At 39.4% G+C, this 26,638-nt stretch overlaps 1 protein-coding gene across 5 annotated transcripts in view; it reads right to left on the bottom strand.

Moving 5' to 3' along the window:
* The window catches only part of PTAC3 (plastid transcriptionally active 3), a 461,439-nt gene that overhangs the window by 58,161 nt on the left and 376,640 nt on the right, over window positions 1–26,638 (bottom strand). For 4 of the 5 annotated variants that reach the window (XM_089383741.1, XM_089383742.1, XM_089383743.1 and 1 more), the window contains exons 10-11: window positions 25,987–26,385; window positions 25,500–25,706 (exon numbers count right to left, since the gene is read on the bottom strand). In XM_089383741.1, the coding sequence (XP_089239867.1) occupies window positions 25,500–25,706; window positions 25,987–26,385 (606 nt within the window). The remainder of the gene's footprint in view (window positions 1–25,499; window positions 25,707–25,986; window positions 26,386–26,638) is intronic. The other variant, XM_089383740.1, reaches the window with a different exon arrangement.

Genomic DNA, 26,638 nt, shown 5'->3' with positions numbered 1-26,638 from the left:
GGTCAGAAGGTTCCAAAAGTCATGGATCAAGCCAAATCTAATCTTAGTCGTTGATTAGAGATTTAATCCTGTTCGTTGAAGGAACAACAGGAAACTTATAAGAGGAGGCTTGAGGGTCAGTTGGAGAACATACCAGAGTGATTAGTGATTCATTTTGCTAGAGCGGGGGTGCTAAGCAAAAAGTGAATCAATGATTAGCAGCAAGGGGAAGTGTCTACTAGGCAGAGAGGTAGAGACAGTGCCAAGGGACCAGCGCAAAAGCAGAGAGCGAGAGCAGGCCATGCAAAGCACAACAGAGACAACGCAGAGCCCAGAGGGACTGCTTCATCCACGCAAAAGGCAGAGGGAGTGATGCAGAGGATCCCAGAGGCTGCACAGTGCCTCGGAGGGTTGACGCAAAGGGTCCTGGCGCTGGCGCAGTGCAGCAGGAGGCTGACTCAGAGGCCAAGAGGGCCAGTGTTGAGCTTCAGAGTTGTTAGAGAGGGTTTCGTGGGACAAGTTTTCTGAATACTTGTTTCCGAACAGAGAGGTATTGCTGCCGTGTAGTTTTCTCTGTCGGGTGAGGCAGTTAGGCACCTAGTTGTACTCAAGGAAATACTGCATACTAATAAACCCTCAGAGTAGCTGCACCGGTTTTCCTACATTGGGTTTTTCTGAGGACATTTTTCCAAAAATAATAGTGTCACTTGTGTGTTTGTTTTCTTTCAGCTGATGATCTGTAGATGTTGTGACTGTATTGTGTTTGTTTTGGTATTTAAAATGTTTTAAATAACTTGTTCAGAATTTACAAGTAGAAGAAATAAACCAGCAGAATATAGATTTAACTTTCTAATAGATAGACTTAGAAAATTCAACACATAGCATATAGCCATACTTGATGTTCAATGGCCTCCTGAAAGCTAGAGGGTTCTCCAAACTGAGCCACCAAAGCTTGGTATCTATCTGGTTGTCTATGCTCCCTTTTCTCGTTCCTTGGAGCACCAATGAAATCCTCTGCATCCTATAGTATCTGTCGAAGTTCCCGGCTCGTTCTTCCACTGGTAGTGGGTAGATCTCTTTGCTCCTCCTCTTGAGATTCCACCTGCCGTGATCCCTCTAGATTCTTGTCCTTTGGAGAAATACTAGTGTTGGATTCTGTTGGTCGAAGTGGCTGGACCAATGGATCATCCTTTGACTGCTCTTCGGAAGTCATTTCTCGGGATTTCCTAAAAGCTCTGTCCTCCATAAACTTTACATCTCATCGTACTACGATCTTTCTATTTCCTGGAAGGTAGATTCTATATGCCTTAGCATTCTCGCTATATTCCACAAGATATCCTTTCTCTGTAGTTTGATCCAACTTCTTCCTCTTTTCTTTGGGTATATGGCAGTATGCCAAGCTCCCAAATATCCTGAAATGACCCACTTCAGGCTTCTTTCCAGTGAAGGCAATCTTCGGAGTAATCTTACCTAATGCCCTGTGAGGAGTCCTGTTTTGAACATATACTGTTGTGCTGCATGCTTCTGCCCATAGAAATTTGGGCATATCCTAATCATACAACATTGCGCTTGTTGCTTCAACAATAGTTCTATTATTCCTCTCTGCTACTCCATTCCACTCTAGATTATATGTAGTTGTTCATTCTCTTTTGGTGCCTTCTCTTGCGCAAAAATCAGTGAAGTCATTATTAATGTATTCTCCACCATTATCTAAGCGCAACACTTTTATCCTCTTCCCAGTCAGATTCTCAACCAGAGCTTTAAACTCTTTGAATCCATCAAAAACCTCATCCTTGGTTTTTAGAAAATAGATCCAAGTCTTCCTGGAATGGTCATCAATGAAGGTGACGAAGTATTCAACACCACTAAGAGCTTTTATGGACATGGGTTCGCAGATATCTGTGTGTAATATGTATCAATCCCAGAAAACTCTTTTCCCTTTTGTTACTTCTGGAATGAGCCCCTTTGGCATACTTGCCCAATGCGCATCCTCTGCATACATCGTCTCGTTTGGTACTTAATTTTGGAACTCCTGTGATAGTTCCTCTGAGAATTCTTAGAGCCCCATGGTTTAAGTGCCCCATCCTTTTGTGCCATAGTTCATTCAAATCTTTTTCACCACTGTTGCCTATCAGTGCCATTGGAGATTCTAGTTGTAACTTATACAGTTTGTTACTTCTGACTCCAATTTGGGTCTTCTTCCTCCAACTCGGATGTTTAACATATACTTTCTTCCCAATGAAGTAAACATCATAGCCCTTGTTCTGTAACTGAGATACAGAGAGTAAGTTCATTCCCAATCCAAGCACATGCAGCACATTAGTAGCTCGAAGCCGATCCCCTGCTTCTGCTTGAAAAACTACAGTAACTCTTCCTATGGGGGTACATTTGACTTATTTCCCATGGTGATTTGGAAGTTCATCTTTTCTTCTTGATAGCTCGAAAAACATTCTCGTATTCCCATCATGTGCGCAAAAGCCCCACTATCAATATACCAACCCTCAGAGGAAGCAGAACTTGCTAGGAAAGAGACTTCTTCTTCCAGTCTGGAAGCCAACACAGAACTGTCATGATCCATTAAATTCTTCGTGCTTTCCTCTTTCTCGGGAGAATTGCGTGAGTCCTTTTGAATTGCTGCTCTAGCATCATGCTCACGACTCATTGCAGATTCTCTAATCTCGTTGCCTGCTCTCAGCTCTAATACCATGTGAAAATTTCTAACACAAAATTCTACTGCAGTAATTGATTTATTTCTCCTACTTATTTTCCACAATAAGTTATTTACAAAACCCTTTAGTAAACATCAAAGTAAATTCTACCGCAGTTGTCACATAATAGCATCGAGAAAAGAACAAAGAAATACAAGCACAAGAATCAATCACATCAACACAGTTATTTTTGGACAATAGTCCCTGGAAAAACCCAATGCGGGAAAACCAGTGCAACAAATGAGGGTTTATTTATTATTCTTCAACAACAATCTCTTTACATGGAATGATTTACAGAACATAGAGAAATCTCTAAGAAAACACCTGAGATAATTTTCCTCCACCCTTTGGAGAAATTCTGACACCCAAGAGACCCTCCAGCCTTCACTGAATCACCTCTGCGTCATCTCTATGTGAGGACTGCGTCCCTTGCTACACTGCCTCTCTGAGCTACCCCTATGTGTTGTCCCTCTAATGAACTGTGTCCCCTCTTCCGCAGTCTCTGACTGATGCTAATACCCTCCTCTTCCTTCACCCTGCAACTCTTCCTTCACCCTGCAACTCTCCCTCTGAAATCGAACTCTTACTTCTAGAGAATCGATTTCCCTCGGGTTACTGAGTATTTTCCCGGTGTGTCTCCCAATGACTCTCAAGTCTTCCTTTATACTTTTCCTCTTGAGATATCAACGGTCGTGATCTAATCTCTAATCAACGGCTAAGATTAAATTAGACTTGATCCTTGTCTTTTAGAAGCTTCTCACCCATATTTCATTAACACCCATTAATATTTTAATTTTCCTAAGTTTAGACTTAGGAACCCCATTAAAAATATCAATTATTTTAATAAAATACAATCCGGGTATAATTTCACCAAACGATTTCCGGGTCTTGGAGATCTCATGCGTTCTAGCCCCTCCACAAAGTTTTGGATCTACAGCACATCCGATGCTACCAAAAAAATCAACAGGAAAAGACCCACTGTGTGGAATTGCAGCATGTTGAATAAAAACGTAGCGTAGAAGAAGAAAAACGCAACGAATTATAGAAGAGAAACAATGACAATTTTATCTTATTTGCAAGCTCTAAACAGTTTGCGCTAGCTTCTAAATGAAATTTCAGAGTTCTTTCATGACTAAAGGACAAAGATAAAACCAAATTTGCACCTATGAGGGAATTTTGACTGTCGACATGTGAGAAATTGAGCACTACCTGGACTTGCATCGCCCCTTCCTTCCTTTCGCACCAAATCAAAACGAGCATACCACAGCTTCCGAAAGAAATGGAGAAAGCTTGAGTGATGTGGAATGAAAAGGAAAGTTCAAATAATCATGCAAAACGGCCTGGAGCGGAAATGATGACGATAATCGTGATTGGGAATGAAAATTATGAATGGGCAACACCTCTTGGAAAATGCAGCGCCTAGGGAAAAGGAAAGGACTGCCCGTTTGACCATTATCATCCCACATAAATCATAATTTGTCATAGAAATGATATTCAAACCAATGTTGCACGAAGCGCCCCCCCCCCCCCCCCCCCCACGGTTCTAAGCCTCGAAGCGCGTCCCGTATGGAAGCGCCTAGGAATCTTGGCCGGAAGCACGAAGCGCCGCTTCCAAATTTTTTGCCGCTTCCTGGAAATTCGGAAGCGTGGTACGAAAGTACCGCTTTCGAAGCACCGAAGCGCGCTTCGGGCGTCAAAAGCGTGGCGCTTCGGAGGAGGAAGTGTACGCTTCTGTACGCTTTTGGAAAAGGTTCCGGAAAAGTGTTTAGAAAATCATATTTTTTTTCAATTTTTTTTTTTTAATTTTAGGTGAGTTTGCTTGTTGGGGGTGGGTCCACCTTGGGTTAGGGTGACGAATGAAGGCAAAAAATAATATAAATATAGCAAATGCTCCCTCATGGTAATGTTAAATTCTTAAAGTAAAAGTGACATTCTCCTTTATTTTTCATTTTCATCCTTTTACTTAAATTTTTAACATTACCATGAAATGACTCTAGATGTTTGAGAGTGGTTCCAGCTTCATTGGATTTCATATGGAGAAAATAGAATTTCATATCCTATTCAAAATTCAGCAGACTTAACAGTTTTCAGGAATTCAGAATCAATGGGATTGTGGCATTTCATTAGATTATATCAAGTATGAAGGCATGCGATTAGCATTTAATCAAGAGCACCAAGCCCTATATGTACCCTAGTGTTGGTGGTGTTAAATGTTGAATTCCTTTGTCACGCGGCACGCCCTTAGCAAAAAATTACCTTTCAATCAAGTCAAAATCATTGATCAAGCATGTTAAGCTTTTTCTACCATATTTTAAGTCTTGAATTAGGTAGTTTGATCAAAATTGGGCAATGTTGACTAATCCCTAGACAATCGAGGTAGAGGCAAAGGCTAGACAAGAGGAGAAGAATCTAGATTCTAGATGGTTGATGCATCTAAATGGTTGATGCTCAAATAATTAATCATTAATGTACAATGGATGTTATATCTATCTTGATTTATGCAAAAATATGCATGTTTTCCTGTCTTCTACAAATAATTTGCTATTTGGGATGTTTGTTTTGAGTATAAATGCAAAAAAATATAAATATATATATATATATATATATATATATATATAGCAGACGCTTCGCTTCCTAGATTTTTGGAAAATGATGCTTCCGCGTCCCCGCTTCCAAAAAACGCTTCCGCTTCGCCCCCGCTTCGTGCAACATTGATTCAAACTGACTCACCACAACCTCCAAATTTGTGCCTAATCCATCTCATGATTGCTTTGATGTAGACTTAACCTCTAAACTTAGGTGACCCACTTATGATACTCAAGGTTTGATGATATGAGCCCTAGACTCCTCTATAATGACAAATGACCCCTCATGATTGCCAATTCAAATCATGACTCCTTGTGACCTTATAGTTCGAATTATGGCAAAAATACTCTTTTTTGACTCAACATATTTACAATGACACTTTGACAAATTTGGCTTCTTTGTACAAAAAAACCCTTTTAGACCATGACACTCATGAGACTAGGACTAATATTTACAAAATGACCTCAAATGAAACAGTAAGACAGAAGTGACTAGGATTCCTATATAATAGGACCCTAACACAAACATTGCAGTTCAACAATCATTTTCTTGGACAAAATAATTAATTACCAAAGTATTATAATAATTGCATATATCAACTATCATATATATATATGAAGGTTATACAAGGGTTTATACATTATTAAAAGGGGTAAGAAAATCAGAAAGTTATTGGGAGAAGAAAAAATAAAAAATCAAAAGCGTAAACTAATATATTTAAAAAAGGAAGGAGTTAAGTTGACTTAATACCTAAGAGGAAAAAAAAGATTTTATTGTGTTTATGAAAAGTGAATTTAGAGAGGAAAAACCAAAAACAAAAAACAAAAAATTGAAGGATCAAGATTTCAATCAAAAGGAAAATATCTTAAAGTTTGAAACTAATTAAAAGCTAAAAAAGGAAATTCATTTACAAGGTACAAATATTAAAGTTAGAAAGATATAAAAAGAAAATTAAGAGCAAAAAAATGCATAAGAAAGAAGAAAGGGACAATTTAAATAAGTACAAATTCAATTTAAAAGTTTCAACCAAAGTTATAAAAAAAGCGGTAAGGTGAAACATTATTAAATTTATTTTCACCCAAGTACAAAGTTACAAAGAAAGGTATTATTTTTAGTAAAAAGTTAAAAAAAGTCAAGATGAGTTCCACACAACAATCATTATTTTGGACTAAATGTTTGTTTTGCATAACATATATTGAATATACATGGATTCATAAAAATTGCAAATTATGTTGTCCAACATGTGGAAAATTATTTAATGCGGAAGAATGTCAAGATGATGTAATGATGCAAATCACAGAACGAGAGGGAAAACTTGCAAAATTGGAACAAAAATTTGTTAGAAAATCAGAAGGGCAGAAAGATTTTCTTTATGTTGATAATTACTTGTGATATTCTTATGTTGTTATTAACTTTCTTGTGTTCTTCTTTTAACTTAGTTCATCAAACAATTATCAATAACCATAACATGAAGATCAAAGACCCAGTTGTAGGCAAACAGCTAGGGCAAAACCTGTATCTAAGGCAAAACCCAGTCAACAACTTTTCCTTTCATAGTTTCACGAGATGATCCAAGACTCCTTGACCTAAACACAAACTTCCTCCAATCACCAAGTCAACCCTTCCTTTCTTCTGCAGATGATAACCTTGCAGCAACAACTTCGACCTAGTACTTCGATTTTGCAGTAGTAAAATTTTAATCTCCCAAGCAACAAAACTTTGACCCATCAGCAAAACTTCGACTTCTCCGACAGCAGATGATCGACCCCAGTAGCAACCTAGTAACTTCATATGAATGAGAGAGAGAGATAGCCCAAAACTTTGAACTTTATCCTTCTTCTACAATTCTACTTCCTCTCTTGGAATTTCGCTCTTTTCTGCTACTGCTTGTATATCGAACTTGTAAGTGATACTCCAAATGAATTGAACTGCACTTCTATATATAACCTTTTCTTTGGGTCAAATTTCCCTCATGTAAGCTGACTTGATCAGGTAAGGGCCAACTTGGTGTGGAGGTGACAAATGACTTATTTTACTCAATAATAATTCTTTTTACATGATTCAAAAGCCCAAGAAGGGGCTCACAAAATGGACAATGACGCTAATGACTCAAGACAAAACCTAAAAGTCCTCAATGGGGATTTTGACCTATAAAATGATGACTTAAGCGTGAAGCCCATGCTTTAATAAGTCATAATAATAAAAAGTCTTTTTTTTTTCTTTTGATAGATACATTTCATTATGACTCAAATACAATTTATGAAGACTGAACCCGGTTACATTCTTCAACACTACCTCTTAAATAGGGAGGTATTCATACATACAAGTACATGGAAGATCTCAAAACACATGAACCATGAAGAGTTTACGCACTCACGGTGCCACAGACTAGATTCCTGAACAAGGCAATCTATCCGAGAGGGACTAAGATGGACTAAAGCTTTCAGCCTCTCTAGGTACCATCAGGCTTGCTTGATGACCACCAACCCAAGGAAATAGGTGCATAATGCAAGGTCAGAGCTCTATGACCAATGCCAACCTCCCTACTATGGGAGCTAGACACCAACACATAGGCAAACCAGATGTCCTCCTAGGCATCATGTATTACACATAATACCTCAACACATCAAATCTCTCCCAATCAAACAGATCAGTAACATCAAGCATGCTTCCAAAACTTCAAGAGATTTACCTAAACAATCACAACCCCAATCAGTAACAACCTTTCAAATACACATAAATAAACACAAACCTCCAGGGTCTTCAAACATCTTGATGCTACTTCACAATTTATCGCAGTAGGACTTAGAGGCTTCCCAAACAAATCTCAACAAAAGTTTCCTCAATCATACAACTTCCTTTCCTATTTCCTAAGTCACCAGGTTCATGTTCGTGTTCAAGTTCGGCGACCTTGAAATTCGAATAAAGTTCGACATAAAATTCGACATATAGAAATTCGAAAAAAAATGTATACATACAGAAAAAAAATCAATTTAAAGTCAAATTCAAAGTCCATAATGCACATCGCAAACACATAAGATTATTGCTCAAACATTTAACTCATTTCCACATAATTTTATAAACCATGAAAGCAAGTACCAAATTCCAATAAAGAACCAATTTCCATACATAGTAAACAAAGTGAGAAATTCATCATAGACATTGCCACCCATATCAAATTCAACAAAACCATGGGCCATATCAAATTTCATATATTGAAAAACAATCTGAGAAGAAAATATTCAAAATATATAAACTTGAAAGTTTAAAGTAGCTTGGCAGTTTTAGAAAATTGTTCATGCAAAAAGTAAACTAGAAATCTAAAACAGGAACACAAGTTTTATTGTCGATGTTCTTGTGGCCCACTTGTTATATCAAAAAATTCTATATCATCAAGAGCAGTAGGAGCTGTGAATTCGCTAGATGCTTTAGCATCAGATTCATTAGTCAATCCCCTGTCAATGTCACTATCAATGTACAAATCAACTTCATCCATTGATACATTTGGAACAGGATTGATCCACGGAGTAGAGGAATTGGATGACTCTTTAGCCACATTTTTCAAAGCCAACTACAAGTTACTATGAACATAAACAAGATCTTCTAATCTTCCAGATAACAATCTATTTCTTTTCTTGGAATGAATGTGGTTAAAGGAACTCCAATTCCTTTCACCTGCTGATGCACTTGATCCCTGGCTTAAGATACAAATTGCAAAATTTTGCAATTCTGGTGCCCCTAAACCATAAAATTCCCACCATACTGTTGGATCACTTTTGCTCCTATCATACTTTGTTGACTGTGTTCCAAATAACCCTTCTTTTAACCTGTATGCCCTAACTAACTTCTGACCAAACCTGCAATTTATGGATCTGGATTTAGCTTCTCAATAGCCTGGATAAGTCCATTCATGACTTCTTCATCCCTATGTCTTGGTAACCCAAACAATCTAGGGTCCAAATAGCATGATGCTGCATGTAATGGACTATGCATCATCTTCCATCTTTGATCAATTAAATCCATATCTCCCGATAATCAGCTTCCACATTATTAAAAGCAGTTGCAATGGTCTCTTTGCAACGATCAATGCTTTCATAAACAAAACCCATACAAGGTTTGTCACCATCAACCATGCGGGGCACATTAACAATTGGGCGACATATTTTTAAAACCTTGTTTGCATTATCCCAAAAGCCATTATTGAGCACTATTTGTTCAACAATTTTCCCCTTAGTTTCTTTTGAAAGGGTAGATCTCTCCCACTCAGTGTTGCAAAAAATAGCTCTTAGGCTCTCTTTTTCCTCAACACCTCTTTTCAGAGTAATATAAAAAGTGGCAAGCCTTGTATCACAAGGCCTCAGCAACTCTTTTGATGCATTCTTCCTGTATATGCTCAAAATGAGACAATGGTTGATGATGAAGTTTGCAATTGTTTTGGCTCTTTAGATTGTCTCATTGACCCAAGGAAATTTGGCTAAGTCATGCAACATTAAATCCAAGTAGTGAGCTGCACAAGTGGTCCAATAAATGTGATAATACTTTTCCATAATCAGCTTCCCTGCGCCAACACAATTTGATGCATTATCTGTAATAACATGGACAACATTTTTCTCCCCAACCTCTTGAATCGCTTCATCCAAAATTCCAAAAATAAATTCTGTTGTCTTCACTTGACCATTGCATTTACTGCCTTCCAGAAAAGTACCCCTTGAGGATTATAAACAAGCACATTGATCTATGGGCGATGACACAAATCTGACCAACCATCGCTCAAAATTGTGCATCCTGTAAGCTTCCAAGACTCTTTAATCTGAACCAACTTTCCCATCACTCTGTCTTTTGTTTTCTTTAGCAAAGTTGTCCTTAAAGCTTTAGATCTGGGAGGAACATAGCCCTTCCCAAAATCAATGGCCTTTTTAATTACATTTTTAAAATATGGACTCCTCACCACATTAAAGGGAATTACAAATGCGTAAAAGAATTTTGCAACAACATCCTCAACTTCTTGTTTCTCAACAGGTTTCCAGAATTGATTTAAGGTCATGGTTCCACCTGTTTTTACTTGAGTAGAACTTGATCCACCAATGGTTGAGATCGAATTAATGGTGTTGGAGGAAGACATGGCAATCTCCCTCTCAATTCGCTGCCTCTTATTTACCCTTTTCTCCTTTTCCATCTTTGAAGTGAAATAATCTTTCTCCATTGTGGCTTTTTGTTCATCAGAGATCTTAGTGCAGCCTTCAACACCACCTCCACTTCCATTGCTAATACTGAGAAGGTGATCCACTACTCTAGTTAAAGAGCCAGTGAAATCATGTCCACACAGCTGACACAAAAGATTATTCCCATCTTTTTTGACAAAATTCCATGCTACAATAGTTGATTTTGGGGGTGCCATTGAAATTTGAAGGTTCTGAACTTCTAATTGTTGAAGATTGAGGTGAAGGCTTGAAGCCTGAAATGTCTGCAATTTTTTTTAATTTACATTTTAATTAGTTTTATATTTTTTTTGCAAAATGAAATTATGAAAGTTTGAAACTATAATTTATAAAAAAAAAAAATTATCAGTTCAAAATTCAGCCTGAGCCTCTTTAAATACTGATAAATTGTATTTAACTGATAAAAACTAGTAAATTTTATTGAACTGATAAAAAAAGATGTGTATTTTAACTTTTGACTTACTTGGAACTTGGACGCTAGAGTCTTGACAATGCAGCTTGCTAGAGGTTGCTTCAAGGCTTGCTGAGGCTGCTTGAAGGCGGCTCACTGCTCTGTTAGGACTCAAAAGTTAGAAGTTAGAATTTACATATAGGAACAACTACAATGAATTACAGAATCTATTGGAAAGGAATCCCAAAGAGATTGTTGTGGACGCATTTATTAATTGGAGGCATAGGTATGAACAAAACCTTAATTAAATGACATGTAGCCAACAACTGGCAAGTTCTTTTTTCTATCTTGTAGAGAACTTAGAAGGCGTCTCACTATGTAATGTATGTGTGTAGCGTAGACTGTAAAGTCTGTAATGTGCCACTGTGCAAGATTGGCGGCTGGCCGAGCTGTGTATGCTGGCGTGTTACACTGGTCAATGGTGACTCGGTGAGCCACTGCCACAACCTGTCGACGTCGTCGCTGCCACAACCTGTCGAAAACTTCAAAAACCTGTCGAAAACCCTATTGAAAACCCGCGGAAGAAGCTGTCACTGTATGCTATTGCTCATGCTATGGACTGGTCGCCAGTCGGTTCGATGGTGTTTATAAAACTAAACACAGAAGTTTATAACCCGCAGGCTGCAAACAATGAAACCTAACCCACCACAAACAACAAAACCAAAACCAAAACCACGGGGCCCACAAACGATTCATTTTTACTTTTTTTTAAGACGGAGAAAAAATTGAACCCAAATGAATTTCGACGAATTTAATGGCATTTTTTTTAAATTCGCGATTTTGTTCAGGATAAAGTTCGTGTTCGCCTTTGTGTTCGAGTTCGCCATTTTGTTCGGCGAACTTGAACGAATAAATTTGAATTTGTTTGAAGTTCGAAGAATTTCAAATTTATTTGTTCAAATTCGTCGAACCCGGTGACTGAGCCTACTTCACATGCAACAGCATATTCTACAACTCCCCCCATCTCTACCTTCTCTGCGGCCCGTATTCGCTCTGCTTGCATCAAACCTCTGCAAACCCTCGTCTGTTTCTGCAAACTTTAAAATGACAGGTTAAATATGGGTTCCCCGAAGACACACACGGAACCAGAGCATGAGATCCACCTCAGTAACCCATTCAACAACAGAGGACTTTCCAGTTACCTCCGCCAGTGCCTTAACCAACCGGAAGAGACCTATAGCCCCAGAGACATTGCCATGGAGTCAGACTTCGCCTTCTGGACATCTCAAATCAAACAATTGTTACGTCGGGTAGATTCCCTTGAAACCGAGAATGACAAGCTCCGGACCGAAGTAAACACACTCAATGACAGAGTTTCCTTTGTGGAAAGGGAAAACTTGTCCCTTCGAAAATCAGTGCAGGAAGATCCCACAGAGACAACTTTGCATGCAGAAATCCAGGAGATCAGGAACAAGCAAGAGGAGATTATATCACAACAGGTTTCCCTCAGACAGGAAACAGAAACACACATCAGCTCATGGGCACAGGTGGTTCGGGGGAAAGACAAATCCCCTCCTATCACAGCAGTAGAGGAAGTTGTACAGGCCAAACTCGTGGAAGAACGATCCCGTAGAGCGAGAGAGCTAAACCTCAAAGTGAGAGGTCTCCCTCTCCCTCTTTCTTCAACAGATCCGATGGAGGTGGCCTCAAGATTCTTGAGAGACACCCTCGACATATCCGATATAAGATTAGACAGAGCTTGGCTGGGACAGGACTCCACCTTATTTATCCGGTTCCATAACACCACAGATCGCCTTTATGCTCTTCGAGCTAAACGGAAGCTATTCGGCCTTCCACACAGGATATTCCTTGATGAGGATCTCACTCGGGCACAGGTGGCTGAACTCAAACAGGCTAGGGAACAAGTGGCTGCAGCAAGACAAGCGGGAAAATGGGCAGTCATAAGGAACCTTCGTGCGGTCATTTGAGACTCCTTCCCTCCAGGATGGACACCTCGATCAGGCAGTTCCAAATGACGGGGCCGCCTGGGGAGGCGCCGAACAACAAGGATTTCAATTCACTGCTGGAACGGAAATGGGTCTTTTTGGTCCTCGCTTGGGCAACTCTACGATGCCCTTGAGTCAGCAGATATCCTTCTGGTAACAGAGACCCACGAAAGCCCAGTTCGGCCTCTCCCAGACATAACAGGGTACCAATGGCATTCAGTATGTAGACAGGAAACAAGGAGCTCAGGGGGAGTCAGAGGGTCAGGGGGAGTAGCGTGCCTAGTCAAAGACGGGCTCAGGGACAGAGTCACAGTGGCAAATACAGACGAGTACGCCAGATACATGTGGATCCGAATCAGAACTGGAGCACCACCCTGGAGGGATATCTTTATTGCAGTTTGTTACTTCCCCCCAACCACATCTCCGTTTGCCATCCACAACGGTGTAGAGAGGGACCCCTTCACCGACATATACCCAGACATCACTAAATACTCAGCTGATGGAGAAATTATCATTATGGGGGATTTCAATGCCCGTACCAAGGACCAGCAGGTCCCACTCCATGACCGGTCCGAGGATGTGTTCTGCACTAGGGGTGTTGACCTGGCTTCAGTAGGCTTGCAGAGGACCTCGGAGGACGCTCTGGGCCCCATCACAGCCTACGGTAGACATCTTATGCAATTGGGCGAATCACATGATCTGATAATTCTGAACGGCCTCTCGCGCTTCCCAGAATCCCACTTCTTCACGTGTAGACCTCACGGAGGAGGAGCTAGTGTGGTGGATTACGCCTTAACCGGTCGAACACTGCTCCCTTTCATCCGGAATCTCTCTGTTTCTCCCATCCCCCTAGCCGACCACGCACTGCTTTCACTTTCTCTTCAGTTTGATCCCCCCCGACCAATCTACCCCCCACCCCGATCCCCAGGTAGAACCATCTTCCGTTTTGATGAGGGCGACCACGACATTTTCTCCTCCTCACTCAAACAAATCCTCCCCGACTCGAATGACTTCTCCCGTCTCGAGACTGTCTCAGATAAGTACCACTGTCTCTCCTCAGCAATCTGGGAGTCGGCGCTTAAATCCTTTCCACACTCAATTCGGACCCCCTCAACCTCCCGTAAGACAGGAACTTCCCCTATGAACAAATGGTACGATACAGATTGTAAACTCCTCCACCAGGATCTCCGCCAAGCCTTCTGCCAGTCCCTTCCCTCATACTCTGCCATCCAAAAGAATTACCGTCGCCTCCTCCGTCACAAAAAACGACAGTTCATCTCCCAGCAAAGACGAGAGCTTTCCGCCCTCCTTACCCATTCCCCCAAGCAATTCTGGGGCAAGATCCTCCCCCGTCGCTCTCCTCCTCCCTCCGATCTCGACCCAGTCTCCATGTTCTCACACACCTCCCGCCTCTACGACATTCCCGGACAGTCCCAGATCCAGGTCACATCTCCTCCCCTCTCCTGCCACCTGTTCACTGATAAAGATGTCAGGGAAGCCATCTGGGCGATGAATAGCAGCAAAGCAGCGGACGAGGAAGGATTCCAAGCCGAATTCTTCAAGCAAGGCATCCGACCCTTAGTCGGATACCTGACAGATCTCTTCAACCATGTGGTCCGAGAAGGGTTCCCCCCCATATGGTCCCACCATATTATATATCCCATCCATAAGTCAGGGGATACCTCGGACCCCAACAACTACAGGACAATTATGGTGGGCCATACATTCTCAAAACTCTATGCCACTATCCTCCATAGAAAGCTTTCCAGCGATTTTGAAGAAAGAGATCTCAGGGCCAGAGGCCAAGCTGGTTTCAGGCCAGATCATCAGACCATTGACCACATTTTTACACTCCGTGCTGTGATCGAGGAAGCACGCCACCGGTCCTCGAAGGTGTACTGCTGCTTTGTGGACTTCCGGAAGGCTTTTGATTCAGTCCCGAGAGAGGATCTTCTACAGCGACTCAAAGACACCAATACCCCAAACTCCCGGCTGATTGCTGTTATGCGTCTATACGAGTCTGTCCTGGGCCGTCTTCGCACGGTGGGGGGACTGTCTGAGTTCATCCGGAGCACGATTGGAGTTAAGCAGGGGTGCCCACTCTCCCCCACCTTATTTGGGATATATATTGATGAGCTCGAAGCCTTTCTGCGGGAACACATACAGGAGTCTGACGGTTGCTATCTTCATCAGGTTTTGATCTATATCTTACTCTTTGCAGATGACATTGCACTCTTATCCTCATCACCAGAAGGTCTCCAGAGGCAGCTGGATGCGTTAGCCCTATTCTGTGATCTCCGGAAATTGTCAGTGAACCTGAGTAAGACAAAGGTAATAGTCTTCAACGGGACGAAGAAGTCTCAGGATCTCCGATTTTTCTTCAAGGGAGAGATAGTGGAGATTACCAATAGTTACACATACTTGGGAGTACAGTTTTCGGGCCCCCGGTTCAGTTTGCGGCCAGCTCTGCAACCTCGGATCAATAAGGGGTATGGCTCTCTAGCCATTCTAGAGAGACAATGTTTCCGCCACCACTTCCAGGACATCTCGTCCAAATTGAGCCTTATGGACGCCCTGATCCGACCCACGGTCCTGTACGGATCGGAAATTTGGGGCCCCTCCTTGCTTGAGTCTGATTGGGCAGCAGTTGAGAGAGTCCAAACCCTTCTCCTCCGACGTATTATCCGTTGCAAGCATACTATCCCACACCAAATCATACTGGCCGAGTTTGGTGCGCAGCCCTTCCGCCTTGAGACAGCCTTCAGACTGGTCTCTTTTCTTCACCGAGCCCGGAGCTTCGCAGATACATTGAAAGGACGCGAAAGGTACCCTTATCTAGCCTACTGCTCTTCTGAAGCCATCGACTACACCCAACCAGGAAAAGCCAAATGTTGGTACATAGGGGTCTCGAAGTTCCTCGAGTCAGTGGGACTCCATATAGATCATCTCCCCCCCTTTCGGTATTCCCTGAATGCCCCCAGAGGACTCCCCCCCAGGCAGGAACTAAACAAGATCATCAAAGAAGACATCTACAGGCAGTTTATCCAGGTCACATGGATTAACCCCCCGAGGGGGCTGCGCCCAAAGATGGCATTCTATGCAGAGCACTTCTTGAGTATCAGAGACGGGCTTATAGTTCGGCCCCAGTACACACTTCGACATTGGATGCATGCCCTTCGGATCCCCCTCGGGCAGTTCAGAGTTGGATCACATAGGCTTCGGGTAGAGACAGACAACCAGATAGAGAGAGTTGACAGGACTTGCCGGCTATGCCATACACAGGAGGTGAAAACCGAATGGCACTTCATCTTCGGTTGTCCGATTTATTATGAGATCAGAGGTCGCTACCACTGTCTGTTCAGAGGACCACAGAACCTATCGAGCTTCTTCAGCTACACGGACCAGAGATGCGTCGCACTTTACATCCAGGAGACTCTAAAGCATTAGGATCATATCCTCCAGCCTCCCATCCGACCCAACACTACTCGTCAGATCACCTCTTTCTTCAGCATATTCCCCTCAGACCGAGGAGTCAAGAGATCAACCAGTCCGAGTACCGATCAGTCCGGCTCACACAGATCGACAGACCCTCGTTCAGTTAAGAGGAGAGGCCCCTTACTTACGAGGGCCCAGCATCAGAACCGTTCCAGGCATCTCCCCGAGAGGCGGCCCAGGATCATTAGATCACAGAGACAACACAATGGGAGGCAACCAGCGCCCACTGCTTCAAACCAGCAAACCTTGTTGAACTACCCTCAGCTCTTTTCTCTCGGCCTCGGATGCTAGGAGTAGCGGACTCCCACATCCGAGTCCCCAGGGTCTTCTTCACCAGTGAGACTACGACGCAGTCTAGAGATCAACAGGCGTGGCCGAGATCGGAGCTCCATTCGCTCTTCCCAACCCGCCTCATTTTTTAGTTTTTAGTTTCTATCTTCCTTTCAACATTTGTCTTTCTGAGGAGACTGATTGGTTCTCCTACTGGGCACGGCCCCCTTATGTAACCGACAGTCCCTTTGACCTACTTTGTGGTCATTCGTTGGACATTAATAAAATTATTTTATCTTATCTTCAAGGTATCCATCATGACTATAATATGCCCTCCCTCTAAACTTGGGAGATTTCTCCTATCCAGGTTCCCTCTTAACTTAGGGAGATCAACTTCTTTTCCATAACATTGGAGAATCTTTCATGGCTTCATCCCTTTTTATCAAAGTTATCTTGATTATCATCATTCATATAACTTCCTTTATCATGCTTATCAAATCAACTTTACTGACAAATATCTTCAACATCTTGTAAATTATGTACCCATACAACTCAAATAGCAAGTACAACCAAATACATATATAGAAGCATGAATTTAACTATATTAGAATCATGGAAGCACTATCTCAAATACCTAAACTTAGTTAGGTTGATAATCAGCAAGAGACACATACTTTAAACTCCAACTTCTTGCTCAGGTTTTGTTACAAATCCTAGATCACATTAGCCTCATTATATCTAGCACGATATGGCAGACTCTACTATAATATATTGCAAACCCTAGACGCAATTCAAACAAGTATAGTTCTACAATGCATCCAACAACTTTAGAGCTCATATGATAGACTTCTACTAGGATTTAATGCAAACCCTAGATTCCATACACTAAGCTTCAACAATTAAAACCTAAGTCACAAGACACGTCCCCCAGGGTCCCGTGTCCCGTATTTTACGTATTGGACATGAAAACGGCCCTAATACGTGTCGAATACGATTTTCAACGTGTCATGAAAACTTGAATACGTATTCTACGTTTTCCGTCGTGTCCTAAATTTCAAATACGCGTATTTGGTTGGTAGAATACGTTACCCTAACGTATTTCGACAGGTTGAATACGTACAGCGAAAAAAACATAATTTAAAGCCTACGTGTTGGTCTATTCCGGGTTATTTTCGTCCTGCTGTCGTCTGGAGCTGTCTTGTGGAGCTGCGAGCAGGGTGTTTGTCTTTGAAGTTAGCATTATATTTGAAGTTTGGAGCTATTAGAAGTCTGGAGCAGAGTGTGCCAGTGTGCAGCGTTCAAGACCGGCCCGTAAAAGTTAGGAAAAACTGTAGTCACAGGTGACAGTACCCATGGTAACAAAGGAAATATACACAGTGAACTCCATAGCACTGATTTCATTTCACACAATAAGCATAGTTGTAGCCTGCATATATATATAAACGGTGGTTTTTCATATTTTGTGGAAAGCTGAAAGTTTCAGCTATAAACTTGTTTGCCACGGGAGTCAGCCTTTGTAATCATACTCAGCTTTGTCAACAGTCGAGTTTCTCATAGTTCTGTATTGAAGGAATAACTGAAGTTACATCTTAAAGGAATGGAGTAAGCTCTGAAAAATGGAATCCCACAAGCAGACAAGCTAGCAATAGTAGCTATTGGTAGGGAATCAATGTTAGATCAACATGTCTTAATGGTTAGCAATGCATAAATTCTCACTGACTTAATGGGATCAAGGTTCAACAGCTGATATGTTATAGCCTTTAAGGAATATAATACCTTGTCAGATATAAAGTAGCCACAACGAAATGTGAGTTTTGAAGTATGGGCACAGTGAATTTCAAATTGACATATTTAGCCAGTTAATAAAAAAACTGATGTGATACAAATTTTGAATCTCCAATGGTTGGCAAAAAAGTGTGCTACATAGAGATTTCAGCCTTCAGGGAGTGCCTAGTAACTTGTGAGTTTTCAACTGATGTAACATATCACTTTCGGATTTCCATTTTAGAAGAGAGGCTAATCTGCTGGAGTTTCAAATTTAGAGATTTAGTCAGGTAAATCTAGTGACTGCAATCTTGATGAAATCAGACGTGCATACAGCTTGCTTGAATTGCAATTAATTAACATTCAATTCTATATGTGAAACTAGGTAGAAGCACAAGCACAACTGTCAATAGTTAATCAAGATTAGTTAGGATTACATTAGATAAGGTCAAAATTAAATAAGATTAGATAATCTGATATAGAAGGTTTTGTATTTTGTGATATTGAAATGAATAAGTCAGATAACTGAGTTATAACCTGCAATTTAATATGGATAAAAAATTATATTTCGGTATATATATATATATATATATATTTAAATATATATAAAACGTGTCCCTCGTGTCCTGTTTCCAAGTCGCTGCGTTTCGTATTGAATACTCGTATTTACATGTCCTCCATGTCTCATGTCCTCGTGTCATGTGACTTAGATTAAAACCAATCATAGCACAATCTAAGGTTTCAACAATATGACCAACCTTTTTTTGTAAACCCTAGATTTTATCATCATAATGGAAGCAATATCACCATATCCTAGAATGTCAAACTTCTACTAGGGCTTAGTTACAAACCCTAGAATTTACATACTATGAGCATCAACAATTAGGTTAGCACATATACATATCTAGGATTTCATAATCATGCACAAGCATATCAATATCCATTAGGTAAGCCCAAGACACAAATATCAATATATTTAAAGTTAGAGATATAATGATCTTGATTAGGCTACGGTTTTGATCAGACAGACAAAAATACACCTAGTGTTTCATTCCTAGGAGCTTACTCAAGATATTATAAGAGTTTTTCTCATAAACCCTAATTTACCAAAACCTCAAGGTTTAGCAATGCATTACCATCTAAGCCTAGAGGACTAGGGTTTCTATGACAATACTAAATCCCCAAACATGACATTACTATCAAAGCCCCAAACATGACATTACCATCAAAACCCCAAACATCAAAAGAATAGTATTTTCTAGATTTCATCAGTAACCCTAAGTAGACTAGGGTTTTTACATTAGCATTGACATACCCTTAGGTTAGGGTTTACATAGAACCTTTTAGGGTTCCATAAACATGATTTTAATGAGGGTAGATTCAATCTAATGATTAATCATCGAAATAAGAATCTTTACGATTCAAAGGTCCTAGACATAACACTTGTTAGTAATGTAAAGCAAATTTATTAGAATGAATGAATATACCTTTATCATAAAGAGAACAAAACTTATGACCTAGAACATACCTTTGAGTTTTTTTCTAAACAAACCTTATAGGACATCAATTCCAATAGTAATTCTATCATGCTTTGTCTTGTAAAATCTTCTCTATAGCCCTTGACCATATCAACAAGATTTTCCTAAACAAGGAAAATATGAATATAATGTTATTAGCATCTAGTACAACCTCATTTAGATAAGAGAAGGAAACCAAATATAAAAAGGATAATACAAGGAATAAGATACTTCTCTTTGAAAAATGGTGAGGGCTCCCTCCTAATCTAATCTCAAGGGATACCTATAACTATATCAAAACAATTCAAAAATATTTCTCCAAAGCATGTTAAACCTATAAGTACTAAAAATCAAAGTACAAAGGAAAACAATTCAAAAACTTAGAGTAGAGGGACTTAGTAGTATAAGTCCTTTATTTCCGATTCTTCGGTCTTGTTCTTCTTTGGAGATCCTTCTTCGGCAACATTTGCTTGATCCCTATTTCTCTTTTTATTCCTTGGATTGTCAGGACAATCATTTCTATAGTGACCCATCTTGTGACAATTGTAGCATTCTATCTTGGATAGGTCTACCTTCCTTCTAGACCCTTTAGACTTCTTGAAGGTTCCTTTGTTCTTGTGATGAGCAGAATAGGCATTTGAAATTTTCTCCTCTTCATTCTCTTTGTTGCTTACTAATGAAATTCTGACTTCTTCTTGACTACATGCATTCCATAATTGTTCAAATGTAGGAGTTTCCTTCCAACTGTTAATACCTGATGAAAAGACACTCCAAGATGTTGGTAATCCTAGAAGTGCAGTGATTACAAGCTCTTTTTCAGGTACTATCTCATCTATTGCCTAGAGTTCATCTCTGATTCTAGCTATCCTTACAAAGAAGGATGCCACAGTGTCCTCTTTTGTCATCTTCATAGTTCTTAGTTCATTCTTAAGACTTGCAATTTGACCAAGATTCTTGATTGTGAACAATTTGGATAAGGCCTCATACATCTCTTGAGCAGAATCTATGTTGGATATATATGGGATGAGGTTGTCCTTTATTCCATCCACCATTAGGGTCATGGCCAATATCTCTGTTTCTTTGAACTTTGTCTTTTTTGCATCACTTGATTCATTTGTAGGCTTCTTTACTTTTCCTTTGACTAGATCCAAGACTTTATTCTTCTCGAGGATGAGATCTATCCTCTTTTTCCATGCCCTATAATTGGATGCTCCTTCTAATTTGTTTTCTCCCTTCATTGAGTTAGACATTGTTCTTGAAGATAGTAGGCTTGACTTCTTATATGATCCTTTTCCTTGATGACCCTTATTCAAACTTCTTAAAACTATTTATTCTCCTTTCAATAGATCTTCAGGTTGCTTTTTTCCTTCTTCTTCACCTTAGCTCTGATACCATGTTAGAAAATCAGAAAGGCAAAAAGATTTTCTTTATGTTGATAATTACTTGTGATATTCTTATGTTCTTATTAACTTTCTTGTGTTCTTCTTTTAACTTAGTTCATCAAGCAATTATCAATAACCATAACACGAAGATCAAAGACACCAGATGTAGGTGGACAGCCAGGGAAAATCCCCTATCTAGGGGAAAACCCAGTCAACAACTCTTCCTTTAATAGTTTCACACGATGATCCAAGACTCCTTGACCTAGACATAGACCTCCTCCAATCACCAAGTCAACCCTTCCTCTCTTTTGCAGATGATAACCTTCCAGCAACAACTTTGACCTAGTAATTCAATCTTGTAGCAGCAGAACTTTGACTTCTCCAACAACAGATCTTCGACCCCAGTAGTAACCCAGTAACTTCGTATGAATGAGAGAGAGAGAGATAGCCCAAAACTTCGACTTTTATCCTTCTTTTGCAATTCTCCTTCTTCTCTTGGAATTTCACACTTTTCTTCTTCTACTGCTTGTATATCGAACTTGTGAGTGATGCTCCAAATGAATTGAACTGCACTTCTATATATACCCTTTTCTGTGGGTTGAGTTTCCCTCATGTAGGCCGACTTGATCAGGTAAAGGTCAACTTGTTGTGGAGGTGACAAATGACTTATTTTACTCAATAATAATTCTTTTTACATGATTCAAAATCCTAAGAAGGGTCTCACAAAATGGGCAATGACTCTAATGACTCAAGACAAAACCTAGAAGTCCTCAATGGGAACTTTGACCTATAATATGATGACCCAAGCATGAAACCCATGCTTTAATAAGTCATAATACTAAAAAATTATTTTTCTTTCTTTTGATAAATACATTTCATTATGACTCAAATACAATTCATGAAGACCGAACCTAGTTACATTCTTCAAAAAAATTAATAGAAAAGGATGAGGAAATTTTGTGTCTAAGCGATTATAGCCAAAAATTACTTGCAAAGGTCAAGAAGTCCAAGGAAAGAAAGAAAAAATTAGAAGAAGAAATTGAATGTGTCGAGAAGAAATTCAACGAGATTCTATCAAAAAAGGAAGAAGAAAATTTGTGTTTAAAAGACCTGAATCAAAGGTTATTAGAACAAATCAAGTATTTAAAAGATGAGAAGCTTGAATACCAAAACAATGTTGAATCAAAAAATGAGGAACTCTTACGTCTCAGAAACCATAATCAAAGTCTATTCACTCAAATTTAGAAACTTAAGGATGATAAGAAATCATTGAAAAACAAATTAAAAGAATTTTTCACGAAAGAAGTATCAAAGTCTTCAGTCCAAGTTGAAGAAAAAAGAACAAACATATATCCTATTAATCTCACATTTCAAACAAATCCAAATCCAATTGAAGTGAAGACGTACTCAGAGGTTGCAGTTCAAACAATGGAAATTCCAAGTGATGATTTAGTAACCAACTCAACAACAACAGTACCTGAAGTAAATTAGGAAATTGCTACACATTTGATAAAGGAAAGTCCAACCAAAAGAACTCCTTATCGGCATCACAATCACAAGAGTAGACAATTAAGTCAGTCTACATATTCCAACCATTCAGAATGAAAGCAACACATTTATTTTCCAAAGGACAATGAAGTTTGCAGAAACCATTCCTATGATAACAATTCATTACAAATTTCCAGTTGTTCAGAAGACTCCACAGAAGATTAATCTAGGATGGTCAGATCCATTCTCAGTCCGACAATTTTGTTTATCACTTAGAGGATCATATCGTCTTGTGTCAATGAAGATGAAAGTATTGAGATGAGAAGAGATTCGAAACAAGAAAAGAAATCAAGCCTTTCATCAATAAGTTTTGAGGACAGTTTTTTGAAGAGGAAGACAATGTTATGAATATAATTTATAGTAAAATAATAGAAAATAATGTAAACAATAATAATCATATTTAATGATTAATTAATTAAATAGTTAGTAATGAAGAGGTATGTCCCTAAGAGTAGGAATTTAAAGGGTAAGTTCCTCAGACAGAACACCAAAGGACACCACTCACAAACAGATCGCAGATCAATACACCAGTATTTTGACGTGGTTAAAACCCTCAAAGAGGGAAACAGTCCACGGCCTGAGCCAACGCGGCCACTTCAGGAAATTTATTAATAAAAGAATGAAAATTTACATATGCTTCTCTCATAGACGGATTACCCTACAAATGACCCTCCATGCTCTTTAAATAGAGATCATGGACCAATCGGGTGTTAAGCCACGGATCAAGTGTTGGTAATACCGAGGAGAGAATGAACCGTCGGATCACTACATATCGTGACTGTCGGATTGTAAGTTACAAAATGTACATAGTAAAGAAACACACTTTACCTAACTCTATACTAGACCAAGTTGTACTTAACTATTTCCTATGTGTCGGAATATCCTAACATCCCCCCTTAAGAACAACTTGGGATAGGATTGAAGGATTTACAAATATGACACAATAGGAGAAGGAAGGAGGCACTAGAGCCTATCCCCCCTTAGTGACAACTTCCTGAACTCCAACCATAAATCGAAGTTTAGTGAACTTTGCCTCTGTGAGAGCCTTTGTAAAGATGTCTGCAACTTGATCATCTGTTGAACAATATTGCACTTCAAGAACATGGTCGTGAATGAGCTTTCTGATGAAGTGCATGTGCAGTTCAATGTGTTTGCTGCGCTGATGTTGGACTGGATCTTTGCATAGCTGATCTGGACATAACTGTTGTGAAGAGGTACTTGCCTAGGGTATATAAGCAAGCCTTCACCCTCATTGTAATCATCTAACTTGTATTCAAATATTCTTATATATAATTACTTGTCCTACAATGGATGTCTTTGTCTTCGAGGTATTTTGAAGATTATTGCAGGTATACGAACTTTGTTCGTTACACATTTCAGTGAAATTACAAGGCAAGACAATTGGCAATCTTTGCAAACAAGAAGTTAAATAGCCAATTAGTGAAGGGAATACTTAGCATCTGTTCCTATTGTGCAGAAATAGAAAGAAACTATAGCCTTATTTTCATTCACAATCATCTAGTTATCATATAGAATCAAAAGACTGCATTTTTATGGTGTTTTCTCATCATTTTCAGCGAGATTAACTTGCTGTTTCTGCACGTTTTATTGTGGAATTAGAAGCTACAGCAAAATTTCAAAGTTTTCAGTTTACAATTCCATAATGTATCCCTCTTCAAAATCTACCCGAAACCAACCTGAAATTGATTGCACAAGTTATCATTATTAGAATCAAAAGTTCAATATCAGGAGAGTCATATCATTCCCTACATGTGCAGTGGTTGTCAGCTACATAGATAATAATGGAGCTGATTAAAATTTAACACAATGTGCCAATTTGATTGTGTAGGCATGCACTGCATCCGAACCACTATTAATTTTTAACTCTATCCCTTTTCATTATTTCCGTGTATGCAGGTACCAAAAACCAATCTTTAACATTTTAGTCCAAATCACTTTGGCCTAGCCAGACAATACATTCAGGCCCATATCCATAATGATCAGTCTGCCACCTTTAGAGAAATTTTTACAATTATGCATGTTCTCTTGAGCAAATTGATAATTAGGCTTTTACCTTAAATGAGAATACTTGTGTCTAATCATGAACAACTACATTAATCCATCTATAATTAGATTATGTTTTGTATAGAAAATTTTATAACCTTATCTTCTGGAGATAAGGTACTCTGTCAGATTTACAATACTTTTCTAAGTCGCGCTCAATATAGCTTCCATGTTCAGCTCTTTATCTATTTTTAAAGATAGATGAAAGTTCAGATCAAGTTAAGAAGCCTCCTATCTTGGAATTGGTTTAACAGTCTCATTAAAATTACCATATATCTGGCAGGGCCCGAAACACAAGATTTTGAATTACCTACCTCTATATTAATAACGATATTTATGTTCACAAATGCAATAAACAGAAAGTATCAATATGGTTAGAGCAGCAGAGATAGAGGTAAAATAGTAGGAAATAAACTATTTAGAATAAAGAAACTAACATAAAGAAAAAATGATTAGAAAACATTATGTAACAGATATAGTTATCATAATAGAAACAAACCAGAAGGAAAGAAGAATCCTGAAATAATCACAGCTTAATAACCAATAGACCAAGGGAAATGGAGAACATGCCTTCTCCATTATTTTCATTGCTATGTCAACTTCTTTCTCCTGCGTCCATGTCTCTGGAACTTCAGCTCTTCGCTCCTTTTCCCATGTCCAACCCCAAGCATCTTCTATAGTGTACATTTCTGAAACATCAAATCTCCTTTGTGACTTCAGTAATTTGAATTTCTCCTCTACTGGCCACCCAATATACCATTCTTCATCTGTTTTCTCCTGTGAAGGTACCAAAAATTCCACAAATCGCTAAAGAGATTACCACTAGGAAGCAAGCAGTCAACTATTTAAATTTTACTGTAATCAATCAACAGTAGTAGAAACAACTGAAAATTTACTTGACAATCTTATTGCCATGTTCTATTACATTTCTATCAATCAAGCAGAACAGATTTCCATGAAAAGTGATATTACTGAAACAGTGCACAAAGTAACAACAATCCACTATTCCAGCACATCATGTATACATAAGCACATATGAGTATGGAAACACCCTTACTATCTCCATAGTCTCATTTGGTGGTGTTTGTTTTGGTGTTACTGTTGGAGTTTCCCCATCATTCAGCAGCTGAAGACCAAGCGACCTAGGTGGCTCACTTGGCTCCACGTCACCACCATCCAATGCTTCTTCCTCATCCTCATCAACTTCATCTTCATCTTCATCCTCATCCTCATCTGTATTCCCATCCTCTGTTCTCTGGTTTGCTTCTGTAGCCATCTCATGATTAACATCTGAAAGTATTGGGCCTGTCGACTCTCCTAGCTGAACTTGTTGACCATCTTCTTCCACAAGTTCACCAGTGAAGTACAAAAATCGTTTCCTCCAGTAGTCTGTGTGGTCATTTGCATGATTTTCTTGCAGTTGTGATATTAACTTGACAAGTTCATCGTCCACCTGCTAAACCAAATTATATCGTAGCCTCAATCAACATGCTTATTATCAGAAGCCTGGAGAATTATCATATTCGAAAACTGAAACAACTGTACAATATTTTTCAGTACAATATTTAGATTTCCTACCTGAAATACCTTCCAGAATTATCTCAGTATCTAATGTCATGAGAAAATAATTTGCATGTCAAATTAGAGCCTTGTACAAAATTCCAATACAGATAATAATAGAATAGAATTCTACGAATTAACGTTAGGAT

The sequence above is a fragment of the Pinus tabuliformis genome, chromosome Q (genome assembly GCF_031772625.1).
Source record: "Pinus tabuliformis cultivar Carrire ecotype Pingquan chromosome Q, CPIR1, whole genome shotgun sequence".
NCBI classification, from domain to species: Eukaryota; Viridiplantae; Streptophyta; class Pinopsida; order Pinales; family Pinaceae; genus Pinus; species Pinus tabuliformis.
This window is presented reverse-complemented; position numbering and strand designations above follow the sequence as displayed.